This window comes from Ambystoma mexicanum, chromosome 5q, assembly GCF_040938575.1.
Source record: "Ambystoma mexicanum isolate Mex_15411 chromosome 5q, UKY_AmexF1_1, whole genome shotgun sequence".
NCBI classification, from domain to species: domain Eukaryota; kingdom Metazoa; phylum Chordata; class Amphibia; order Caudata; family Ambystomatidae; genus Ambystoma; species Ambystoma mexicanum.
Genome location: NC_090933.1, coordinates 810082028 through 810095548, shown reverse-complemented (window position 1 = coordinate 810095548; position 13521 = coordinate 810082028). Strand labels below are relative to the sequence as shown.

General features: G+C 45.6%; 1 protein-coding gene across 1 annotated transcript in view; it reads right to left on the bottom strand.

The window, feature by feature from the left end:
- CA3 (carbonic anhydrase 3) overlaps positions 1-13521 on the bottom strand; it is a 146147-nt gene that overhangs the window by 25143 nt on the left and 107483 nt on the right. Inside the window, exon 6 of the mRNA XM_069621293.1 lies at positions 12090-12245. Within this exon, the coding sequence (XP_069477394.1) occupies positions 12090-12245 (156 nt within the window). The remainder of the gene's footprint in view (positions 1-12089; positions 12246-13521) is intronic.

The window sequence follows — 13521 nt, the reverse complement described above, 5'->3', positions numbered from 1 at the left end:
ACCGGCAATTGTGGTTGGTAGGGTCTTATATGCTTTCACATCGCTTAAGTGAAGCCAAGCTCGCCTGCCTTAGACTTTCACTGCTGAGAGGGTTATATTTTCAATGCAAAACGGACCATGGAAACTTTGCTTGTACCACTTCCTAGTGAAGTTGTTTATAAGCACGAGATTGCCAACAAACAATTTAGGTGGTGCTAAAAGTTTGAGTAATCCAATTGCTGAATTGTCTTCATCTGTGTTTTGAGAACGACCCCCTTGACGCCTGAGTTTATCTGAATGAGAGAGATGCTAGAGGTCATACATGTCAAATATTCTTTCAGTTCATAACCTAACATTTCAGATACACTCTGGGCATCACCTCTACTTCTAGCCAGAGGTGTAGGAGGTGTTCTCATCTGCTTCTCTGTCACTAGCTCATGAGGGGTGAGGTGATGGTCCAAACAAGGCTGATTCCGAGGGGCATATAAAGCTAAGGGTAGGCAATATATCCATACCTTCTTCAATGTCAATTTAATCGTGGAAATATTTTTCTTAAGGAGGCCGTTGAGTCTCTCACATACCCTGTTTGCTTGTGGGTCATAAGCAGTAGAAAACATGTGCTTAAAATTCAATAGAAGCCCTATCTGTTCAAACACCTCATTAACAAAATGTGACCCATTGTCGGATCTCAGCACGTCACATACACCCAATCTCGGAAAGACTTCACACGCTAAAATATTTGCTGTGCAGGTGGCGTCAGCGTCTGTACATGGACCTGCCTCTATCCACCTAGAGAAGGGACACACTACCACTACCAGATACCTATATCCACTCCACAACTGCAGCATATCGACATAGCCAATATGTAAATGCTGAAACAGACCATTCCCATCCTGGCAAAGCATTTTCTTTCACACGGGGTATACCATCAAAGAATTCTACATAATTAGCAGAGTCATGCACCTTATTGCCTTCTGCTAATAGCTCAGCTATAAACATGGCAGTATTCACTATTTTACATCTGTAGATTTTAATCGCTGGGTTCAAAATCATTACTTTATAGGCTGAGACTCTCTGGGATGTCAATGTACCTTTGGGTTTCTCTAAAATGGTAAACAGAGCTTGCTCCACAAAACTTAACCCGTGGAAATATTCTCCTGCAAGTGGAGAGATGGACTTGTGGATTCAAGTGATGGCACCCCCACAGTCCTCCCCAACTAATCACCTCCGAAATGCCCTCACAGCAATCTCACCTTATATTCTTGAAAGATGAGCTCTCCATCCTGTGTGGAATTGCAGGGGTGCATCGATTCAAGTTACTTCACTGGTTTGAAGGCTCGGGAGAGTTCCGGAAAGTATTGACTCTGAGGTTCCTGGTGAGGACCAGTAAGTATTACGTTCATAGAGATCAATATGTCCTATGTTCACTCTTGTTCCCCCCTTCCTTTTTTGTCTTGCAGCTGGTTTGTGAAAAGATGCTCTTGTGGCAGCTGGTGGCGCTCAGGTAAGTGTCACCCGGCGCTGTCCGGTAAATGTTGCACGAGGAAAACGTGTTATTTTGTCTCTCTTTACAGATGCGGCATGTGAAAATATGGAGAGTCACAAAAGCATGCTTCCGGTGGTAAATCAGGTAAGTCTATGGTGGTAAGAATTATATTTGTTGGTTCCCTCGGCTCACCTTGTGGTTTTCTTTTGTCTCTTAGGTGCCGAAGTTCGGTGAAGAAATGATGGAGGCAGCGCCGACCCGAAGGATGCTGTGAAGACTGGTGAGTATGGCGCGGCGCTGCAGCTGGAGGTGCGGCGCGTGCAGAAGTGATGTTCTTTACAGGTCCGGAGACAAGATGGATCCAGAATCAGGTGTGGAATAGAAATAAGTTTGTTTTCTAACCTTGTCCCTTTCTTTCCTCTTTGTTTTAGGAGCTCCAGATTCGACGCGGGCGTGGCAGAAGACTGGATGCAGGTTGCAGGCACGGTGAGTGTTATGCTGCTGGATGCAGAATAACGCGAAGCGTGTGTTGCTGGTCGGGTGTGGTTTAAATAGCCTCAAAAGTAGTCCGAGGTAAGAAGTCCCTAGAACCACACCCGAGTAAAAAATAGTCCCTGTAGAAAAATAGTGCCTTTCAGGCTTCATGTTGGATTGGAGTCATTTGCAGCATGGTCTGCCTGAGGTAAGTAATGACTATGAGCCTGGCGCCTTAGGCGCCAGGACTGATTCCTACTATGAGCCTGGCACCTAAGGCGCCAGGACTGAACCCAGATAGCCCCTAGCCGGGGCTGCTGAGGTTTTACTAAATGTCTAGATGCCTGCTCCCGGGGCTGATGGGCTTGGTCTGGATGCCTGGGGGTAGGCATCATGACAGCACTCCTAAAGTTGTTCTTCCCCTGGGCCCTGGTTTGTCTGGGAAGTTCTGATGGAATCTTTTCCCCAACCGAGGTGCATGGACGTGGTCACTAGGTTGCCATGACCTTTCTTGTGGTCGGTAGCCCTTCCAATCGATTAAATAAAAAAGTTTTGATTTAACCATCTTGGAGTCCATCCAGGATATTTTTTACCTCAAATTCAGGTTCTCCATCTATCAAGATGGGGTCGGGTGGTTTGGTTAATCTTGTTCCTGGTTGAACCGGTTTTAAAAGTGAAACATGAAAGACAGGATGAAAGCGCATATTGGAGGGTAATTCCAATTTGACGGCTACCGGGTTGATAATGGCCTTAATAGTGTAAGGTCCCAAATATCTAGGGTTAAAAGTCTGAGTTCCCTTCAGAGGTATGTGTTTTGTAGCCAGCCAAACTTGATCCCCAATCTGGTATTGTGGAGTTTTACTTCTATGTTGATCAGCCTTTTTCTTATATTTCTCTTTTGCTTGTTTTAAATGTTCTGTTGCCTCTTTAAAGGCATGTGTAATAGTAGAATGCAAATGACTAACTGCAGGCATTTCTAAATGCTGAGGCAAATCTAGTTCTGAGGTTCGAGGGTGATGTCCATATATGGAATAAAAGGGGCTTTGTCCGGTTCCTGAATGTACAGAGTTATTGTATGCATACTCGGAAATCCATTAAATATCTTTCCAATTACTTTCGGTCTGGTGTAGCATGCAACATAGGTACTGTTCAAGGGTCTGGTTGGTCCTCTCCGTCTGACTATCGGTCTGGGGATGGTGACTGGTTGATAACCTCACGCCGATTTGCGCCAGTTGACAACATTTCTTCCAAAAATGTGAAATGAATTGACTACCTCGGTCAGAGACCAATAGGGAAGGAAATCTGTGTATTCAAACAATGTTTTCGAGGAACTCCTTGGCCAGAATTGAAGCAGAAGGTAATCCCTTTATAGGAATAAAGTGGGCCATCTTAGAAAAAAACATCCACAATAACTAGAATGGTGTTAAATACATTACATGGAGGTAGATCTGTAATAAAGTTTAACGATAATGTGTGCCATGGTGTAGGTGGAATATCCAAAGGTTGTAAGAGGCCAGCTGTTTTTTTCTTCTGACTTTTGTTTTGGGCGCAAATGCCAGAAGACATTGCAAATGACTTTACGTCTTTTCGCCAGGTGGGCCACCAGAATTGTCTCTTAATTTTAGCTTCAGTTTTTGCGATACCTGGGTGTCCTTCCATCAGGGTGTCATGATAATTGGAGATGACTAGTTCTGTGGTTCCTTGTGTGGTAGAAATAGTCGCCCTTGATAATAAGGTAGGTCATTGATGACTGAGTAGTCCGGGGCTTTCTCCACCCAGTCCTGCAGGGCTGTTGGATCGAAGAGTGTTGGATCTTTACTTTAATATCCTCTAGTGTATGTAGAGTGGTTATGCCAAGAATTCTTTGTTCTGAAATTATAGGCACCGGTTCCGGGTTCGCATATGCTTCTCCCATCCCTATTCGGGATAAGGCATCTGCCTTGCCATTTTTACAACCTGGTCGATAAATGATCACGAAATCGAACTCGGCAAAGAACAATGCCCATTGAAGTTGACGCGACGATTGGGCCTTGGCTGTTTTTAAATACTGCAAGTTCCGGTGATCAGTGATTACCGTAATGGTATGCCTGGCACTGAGAAGATAATGCCGCCAAGCCTTGAAGGCGGATTTGATGGCTAATAATTCTTTATCAGTAACCGCATAGTTTAACTTGGGTTGCGAGAACTTTCTGGACCAAAATGCTACTAGGTGAAGTTGACCGGTTTCAGGATCCTTCTGGGACAGGACAGCTCCCATGGCTAAACTGGAAGCATCAGTTTCAACTATGTATGGAAGTTCGGGGCGTGGATGCTTTAAGACAGGTGCAGACGTGAATTTCGCTTTCAGCTCTTGGAAGGCCTTTTCAGCTTCTTCGGTCCACAAGAAGCATTCGTTTTTTCGCAAAAGTGCTGTGATAGGGTGTACAACATGTGAGAAATCCGGAATGAATCTGCGGTAGAAATTAGCAAATCCGAGCATGCTTTGTACCCCTTTAACTGAACTGGGTGATGGCCACTTGAGGATTGCGTCCACCTTTCGAGAGTCCATTCGGACTCCTTTTGGAGTCTGGATAAATCCAAGGAATTCAACTTCCGTAGCATGAAAAACACATTTTTCCAATTTTGCATATAACTTTTGCTGGCGTAGTTTCTCAAAGACTGCACAAACGTGCTTCACATGGTCTGATTCTGAAGAGGAGTACACTAGAATATCGTCTATGTATACAACAACACAGACGTCAACGAGTTCACGAAGGACATTGTTCATAAAATACTGGAAGGCTGCTGGTGCATTGCACAACCCGAAGGGCATCACCTGGTATTGGAATAACCCTTACTTAGTGAGAAAAACAGTCTTCCATTTGTCACCTTTCTTTACAAGTACCAGATGATATGCCCCTCTGAGATCTAATTTAGTGTAGATGCAAGCGTCCTTTACTTGGTCTTGTAATTCGGGGATCAGAGGCAATGGGTATCGGTTCTTAACCGTGATCTGATTTAATGCGCGGTAGTCTGCGCATGTTCTGAGGTCACCTTCCTTTTTAGGCACGAAGAACAAAGCTGAAGATGCAGGGGACTTGGATGGACGAATTAAGCCATTAGCAAGGTATTGGTCCAAGTATTGTCGTAGGTGAAGGTTTTCGGGTTCCGTAAGGGCGTAGATCCTTGTACATGGAGGTTGTGCACCGGGTATGAGATCGATTTGACAATCGTATGATCTGTGAGGTGGTAGGGTGTTTGCCTGTTCCTTTTGGAAAACATCCTGGAATTCTTGATATTCCCGAGGTAACTGCACGACTAGAGTAGCGACTGTGGCCAGGCCTTGGTTCAAGGGTTTTTTTGGGTAACAAGTATGTGCACAATCCGGGAACGTTATTCTCTTCTCTTGCCAATCAATACAAGGATTATGTGTTTCCAACCAAGGTATCCCCAGTATTATTTGGAACTGCAGGGCTTTGATTAAATCAAACACAATAGTCTCTCGTTGCCCATCCTTACCCAATAGTGTCATCTCTGCGGTGGAATGAGTTACAGGCCCAGAGGCAATTTCAGTTCCATCGACTGTGGTGATGACATCCGAAGTGGTCTTTTTGCAGAGAGATAGATTCATCCTAGAAGCCAACTCGTGGCCCACATAGTTTCCTATGGCCCTGCTATCAATGAATGCCCTCACTGCGTGCTTACGTGATGGCTGCCTTGGATCTATAAGGACCATTGGTATGATGAAGTGCGAGGTCTGAGTATCCTTCTTCAAGCTCGGCAAGCGGACCTCTACGCTTGTCGGGCGTGTTCGTTTCCCGAATCTGGCTCTGTTTGATTTTTATCAGCAACTCCGACTACTTTTTTAGATGTTTTTATAGGGCAATCCCGTAGAAAATGTCCTGAGGCCCCACAGTACAGACACAATTGCATCTGCCATCTTCTTTCTCTTTCCTTTTGAGTTAAGGGTCCCTTGACCCCCCCCCGATCTGCATCGTTTCTGATACATCTGTTCCTTTGAGGGTAACATTGGGTTTAACCAATACCCGATTCTCGAACTTAGCTCAATCAGCCTTTCTATTCTGAAGTCGGTGGTCTAACTGGACCACTAAGTCTTTATATTCTGCGCAATCCTGAGGTGGGTTCACAACTTGGGCCAAAACGTCTTTGAGTTCACCCCGAAGTCCACGATGAAATAATGTAATTCGTTTTACCTCTGGCCCTCCAGTTTCCACCACTAACCTATTGAAAGTGGCAATATAGGTTAGTAGATCCTGGTTAGCTTGTCGTAATGATAAAAGTTTGCTATCCAGGGCCTGTCCCTGTGAATGTCTGGCAAATAGTCTTTCCATGCTCAATTGAAAACCTTGAAAATCCCGAAGAAGAGGGTCATCCTAGTTAACTAATGGAATTGACCAATCCGCTGCGCTGCCACTAAGATATGATAGTACAAAGGCTACTTTGGTTTGGTCGTTCGGAAAAGCTCTAGGTCTGCATAAAAAGTGCAAGCGGCATTGGTTCATAAACACGGCGAACTTTTTTGGGTCCCCAGAAAAACGTTCGGGTGGAGCTAAAGGAATGCTCCCTGGTAGAACCACTTGCACAGGATTGCTCGATGAAACAGGAGTTGGATTCCCCCCGAGTCCAGGTAATGGTGTTTGCCCAGCTTGGTTTTGCAGTAATTGTCTAGCAAGATCATCAGTGTGCTCCTTTGACACAATCAGTTCTCTCCTGAGGGCATTAGTCTCTTGGCGCGCGTAGTGCACTTCTTCCCTAAATTCCCCCAACAATAGGGCTAGTTGGTTGGTTTCTGAGGTTTCCATAACCCCCGGGTGGGGATTTGTAGATAGGCTTTGCGTTCTGTTACGCTCGCCTGGCTCCCACAGGGGCATCGGTCGGACCCGGACAGCTGTGGTCTCCACCCACGTGATGCGTAGTGCAGGGATGACTGACTGGATCTGCCCTCCTAATCTTGTCTGCTTAACCCGTGGAAATATTCTCCTGCAAGTGGAGAGATGGATTTAGCCACTTGTAGATTCCCAAAAGTAGTCCCAGGTAAGAAGTCCGGAGAACAACACCCAAGTAAAAAATAGTCCCTGTAGAAAAATAGTCCCTTTCAGGCTTCATGTTGGATTGGAGTCATTTGCAGCATGGTCTGCCTGAGGTAAGTAATGGCTATGAGCCTGGCGCCTTAGGCGCTAGGACTGATTCCTACTATGAGCCTGGTGCCTAAGGCGCCAGGACTGAACCCAGATAGCCCCTAGCCGGGGCTGCTGAGGTTTTACTAAATGTCTAGATGCCTGCTCCCGGGGCTGATGGGCTTGGTCCAGATGCCTGGGGGTAGGCATCATGACAGCACCCTCAACTAGCGCAATGCAAAACACCTTCTTGAGGGTTCACTTGAAGAATTCCATGTCTCCATTCACCCTTGGCCAGCAGGGTGTGATCTGCATGTGTCTAATTCTTTGTGCCTTCAAAAACTCTTGAAACGGTTGCCCCTGAAATGGTACTCCGTAGTCTGACCGTACCGTATCTGGCAGTCTGTTCCCTGAAAACCTGTCCTGTAGTAATGGGAAGATGCATTTGGCCGCTGTGGAAGGGATGAACTGTACCTCCGGAAAGTGAGCAAACTCCTCCAGCAACACCAAGAAGTGCTTGTCATGTTGGATCTTGCCAAAGTCCACACCCACCACCTGACAAAGTGCCAACGCCCTTGAAGGTGTTTCAATTGATGGAGCTTTCCAGCAACCCCTCCACCTGCTTCTTTAGGTCCAGGAACCAGACTTTCTCCCTCAGTCTTGCCTTGGTTTTTGTGGCCCCCTGGTGTCACGTGGGTGCTATTTCCAGCACCTTTGGTATCAATGCCGGTGGCACCAAGATTCAGGATCCTTACAGCAGGACATCCTCTGCCCATACTAACTGCTCCACTCTCACTCTCCACAGACCCCCCACATGAAGGCTTTGGTGTCAGTCGTGTCTCAAGCCTGCTCACCAGGAAATGATTTCCACTGGCCACCATTGGGTTGATCGATTACCTGCTTTATCCCATTATGCCGGTGGGTTGCTTCAAAGATCAGTGCTAGCATCATGGATTTCCGAACATCCATTTGGGATACCATGCGGATCAGTGCCTCCACTTCCTGTGTTTCAACTTGTAGGTCGGGTCCCTGGGCAATCAGGGGGTTCAAGAGGTAATCCGCAAGGTTGCTAACTGCTGGTTGGACCAGGAGTGTCACTCCATAATCTTCAAGCTGCAGCATCCACCACTCCAGTGTTAGCGTAAGTCTCTGTGCTGACCTGTTCAGGATCAGCAGTAGTGGCTTATGGTAATGGTGCATGGTCTATCACCACTGTAATGGGGTGTACAAATTTATACATGTGAAAATGATTGTACCCCCATAAGCCCGCCAGCGCTTCCCTCTCAATCTGCGAATAGCGCTTCTTTGTGGGTGAAAAAGTCTTGCTCCCATACGCCACCGGTGTGTTCACACCATAACCTCCTGTTTACACCAGCACTCCCTCTAGGCCCACAAGGCTCACGTTAACCCAGACCTCGGCAGATCTCTTCGAATAAAAAAATGCTACCTTGTATTGTTCAAAGGGTTTGTTGGTGGCCGGAATATCTGTATGGTTGCTACCTTCTGTAGGTGTGATCCCTTCCCCTTGGAATACAAAAAGGGAGAACTGTACTTGGGACTAGAGGAAGTAGCACTTTTCTCTATAAAGCGTGAGGCCTTTGTCTCTTAGACAGTGAAATATGGCTGTCAGTATGTGTTGGTGCTCGGTTTCAGTCTTTGCGTAGATCAGCAAGCCACCAATGATGTCGATGACCCTTTTCAACCCTGCAAGCACCCCCCTGATGGTATGATGGAAATCTTTGGTGTGAGATGCTGAAGATGAATCTTTTGTACTGGAACAGTCCAATATGGGAGGAGAAGGTAGTGTGGACCCTGATTCATTATGCAGTGGCACCTGGTGATACCCCTCTTTCAGGTCTATGCTGGAAGACACTGCTGCCCCTGGTAGGTCAGCTAACATATCATCGAGTGCCACTCACTATACAGATACCCTTTGCATGCTTTTAATCGAAATTAATTTGCAAAACAGATATGCTCACCCATTCTGCAATACAATTACACTCACTAATCCAATGTCTCACTTTTACAAACTATAACCTCCACATTCAACCGCTTCTTCCCTCCTCCTGCAGGTCGCTTGGTCCTCCTTCACGAAACAGCCAGCCGCACCAGGGTAACCCACATTTCCTGTTCCCTGTTTAAATTTCCCTCCTTTTGCTTGGGACTGGTTAGCTCTCCCTGACCAATCTTGTTGGGCATGTATGTGTGACAGTAAATCCATAAGAAGGGGCAAAGCACCACTTGCTCTCTCTGCACGGGACTGCCATGGGTTGATGGCGGCAAGGGAGTCCAAGGGCTCCAGTACATATTAGGGGGCCAATCCTTGGCATCCCTGTGGTAAGTACATTGAGATTTGGGGTTGGTAAGCCTTTTGGTTAGTCGCTGGTGGTCTTGGACTGTTGGACCCCTCCTTTCCACTCTTAACAAGGCCAGAGAGCTGACCATGTCACACCTATTATTGAGATACTTTCATTGTTGGTACTGAACTTTAAGGAATAGCCAAAACATAAGTAACACAAGGCTACAACTGCCAAACCTGGGAATTATGATTTTTAATTGATGCATAGTAGCAACAATCACAGTATTAATACATGGAACATAGTCAAACTGCAATTATAGTGCAATGTGCAAGAGCTGCATACTTTCTGATATACTTCAGTCCTTTATAGTTCAATGCCGCTTAGTGTAGCCCTTGCCCCACAATTTAAATGTTTATGATACTTTCTGGATAGTGTACAAGTTGGGATTCTTATGGTGAACAATCTTTAACCAACACAGCCAAATATGTTTAGAAATTATAGAGGCCTTTCTTCATCTTTCTAACATCCTTCTCAAGCTGTTATGCTTAAGGTCTCTTCTGGAGAATTATCGTCAAAAACGGTTACCATTATACCGCTCAGTCACTTGGATTTACCACAGGATTATGACTGGTGCAGGACGATGTAAATTCCCATTTTTGGAGTCCACATGACTCCCTGAGGATTTTGGCAGCACTATTGTGAGTGGTAATTCTAACAATTCTTTTTAAGTAATATGGTGGATTTACCCCCACTCATCCCAGCATTCTGCTGGAAGTGAATCCTCCCCACAACTTCCAAACTCAGAATTCAGTGAAGCGGTAAAAGTGGTCATAATTTCATTTCCGCAAACAAAACCAGCAGTTACGGAATTAATGCCACTTTTCACCTCACTGCACACTTGTAATGAGGCCCATTAGAAATGCTGCGGTTAAAAAGGATCTCGGGATGGAGTGAGAGATGTGTAGACTGTCATTGGGGAGGCATATTTGCTAGACTGATAAATTGTGAGTATTGCTCTGGTGTGGCATGTAGTGACTACATGAGGCTCTTTCCTCATTCTTCCCGCAATCTAGCATGCTTTCCCTTGGTGTTCCTCAGGGATCCACCCTGTCTTCTTCTCTATTCAACATTTACATCCAGTATTTCTTGCTGCTCATCCACTAGCATGTCTTCCGTTGCTACTCCTATACTGATGACACACAAATCATCGTCCGGCTTGACTTGTTTCAGCCGGACAGAGCGTCTCAGCTTGGGAGCTTCCTGGCAGCGGTGGGGAGTTGGATGTGTAGCAACTGGCTTAGGTTGAATGGAGACAAGACAGAGGTGTCGGTGGTGGGTCCCTCTTCAAATCGTCAGTCTGGTCTCCCAGTCCCTTCTTCGCTCTGGTATCCTGTCTGTTGGCCCCTGGAACTTGGTCCCTGTCCTTCATCTGTCTCTCAGGTGAAACCACTCAGGTTCCGTTTTTCGAGTCTGTCTGCTGCAGCCCAGGTTAGCTCTATCTGTAAAACTGGCTTTTTTTCAAATAAGTGTCCTTCGAAAGATTTTGCCCTTTCCTTCTTACTCACCTTTGTCTCCTTGTGGTCTCCTCTCTTATTATGAGCCGTCTAGATGACTGTAATATTCTGTTTCCGGCTTAAATGCTCTATACTCTTCATTGCTTACAGTTACTGCAAAACCTTGCAGCCCGTATTGCTACAGACAAAACGTATGGCTTGCACACCTCTGCTATACTTCGCTCACTACATTGATTGCCAGTTCAAGAACGGGTTATATTTAAAGTCCTTTGTATCATCCACCAGGCCTATTATGGCCTGGGAGCAGAGTATCTGCAGGAGAAGTTTCAACCTTATGTGTCGGGCAGCTCCCTTTGCTCACTGGATGCTGGTCTCCTTGTCATTCCCCGGTTCTGGCTTGCTTGGATGGGTGGTCGCTACTTCTCCAATTGTAGACACTAAGCTTTGGAATTGTCTTCCCTTTCCCCTTGCAGCCATGGAAGATCACTTTGGGTTCCGTCGACTTCTGAAAACTCACTTATTCTGAGCAGGTCCCCATCCTGGTGTATCCCACAGCACCATGATGCCTATGGTACACATGCACTTTATATGAATCGATAACATAACAAGTACTGACTTGCCAGTTTTAGCACCAATTACACTATTTATTTAAGCGTCCGCCACCCAGGTAATCACTTAGTGTCGGTAAAAAAAGTTGGGTGTAAAGTATTGGGTGGTCAGACCAAGCCATCAGGGTGAGGAGGGCTGCATTCCGGACTATATCGGGACAAGGTGGTCATGACTATTCCTGGTGACTTGCAGGAGATAATTTGATAGACGTGGCCCTTGAATGGGAACGGTGCAGATAGCCATGTTGTATTTTCTGTGGTGTGTGGCATTTCAAGAACAGCAGTGGGCGTACAGAATAAAATTGTGGGTGAGAAAGGGGGGCTTTTTAGGTGTAACGCACGCAGAAGGAGGTTGAAGTTAAAAACCATTCAACCTCAGATTATTGGCGATCAGTCTTGTCCAAAGCAAGGGAAACAAGAATATTTGTCATGACAGCAAAACTGGCCTTCTTCTCTGACCTCTGGTAGTTGATTCTCAAGCATAAAAACCACAGAACACACATTTCTCGAGCCTCACAGCTCTGCAGAATTATCCTATCATGATATGCAAAGGAGGCATTCAATAAAATGATCAAAAATGATGGCATTTCAGGCAGCAAGAAAAACTTTACCTGCTCAGAGCTGACATTGATGGGTTCCCTTAGCAGGATCCAGGTCACACATTCTTCACACGGAGGAGTGGTGAAGGAACCTTGGTAGGTCCAGTAATCCAGAGAGGAAGGGAACAGACCCGTCGGATCATACTCCGTGAAATGAGCTTTCTTTCCCTTCAAAACAAGATAGTTCAATTAGACAGTGTTTAGGTATGGATAAATGGGATTGTGATTACATCAACAAACTGTGCTTTAGTTTGACAAGGAGTAGGCAAACATACTCCAAAACGATATGCTCCTCATTACAAATCCACAAGAAATATTTTTCATTTATCTTTCAGCTCCCAGCCCCCCTGCACTGGAACTCCTTACCTCTCTCAATCCGCTCTATAGCTACCTTTTCCTCCTTCCGCACTTCCCTGAAATCTCTCCTTCTCCATTCCCCTCCATGAATCCTTCCCCACCTCTCATTCTCTCCCCTTCCCTTGAATCTTCCCTATGATCCTCAGTACCCTCGCTTTTCCCTCTTTTGCTCCCTCCTTTTCGGCCTTATACCCCTTCCGCTTCCCTCCTCCTTCCCTTCCTCACCCCTTTCTTATTCCCCCACAGATTAATTGCTCTACCTACTGTTTTATTGGTTCGATTCATGATTGTTTATTAATTCTACTGTTATAATGTTCTATGTATTCTGTTGTTATAATGTTAAGCACTTTGGATGAAAGCGCTATATAAACAAATAAATACAAATACAAGTATTTGAGCGAAGGAGAGGTGGCACGACAAGGCAGACACCTAGGCAGCACCTAGCGGGCATTGGTGGGGCTGCTTTACCACAGCCTTGCAATCAGTGGATTTGCCAAAAACCCTCACACTGGCTTTGACAACTCCAGTGAAAGACAACAGCAACTCTACTGGGTTCGAAGCTATGAATTCTTCCTGTGTCAGTGATTAAAATCAATGGTGGCAAAGTCTTAGTGGAACGTAAACTATGCTGTGGAATGGAAACGATCTATGCTCTTTATGAGTGTACGTTTCCATTACAACTGTCTTGCATTTCCCCATTCTTCTCTTGTTCCTTGTCCTTTGCATTCTATTTGTACTTATCATTGTTCGATCAGCTGGATGTCATATTGACAAGAAATGACATACTTAGTAACCATCAACAGAGGGCAGAGTCATTACCTGCAGAGACTGCCTTTACAATACGTTGCGCAGCATTGAATAGCTGAGTCAGGGAGATGCAGGGATATTTTGGAACATATACCACAGACATGGGCCCTCAGACATTAGGTGAAGTCTGAGTCTTGATTGGAAGAGTTCCAGCGGGAGAGCATTCCAGTGAAGTGAAGCAATGGGAGGGCAGGTAAGTGGCAACGGAACAACAGAGTAAGAATTTTAAAAGAGTGATTTTCCCGGAGTGCTATCTAGCTTGATGACTGTTGGTAGAGCA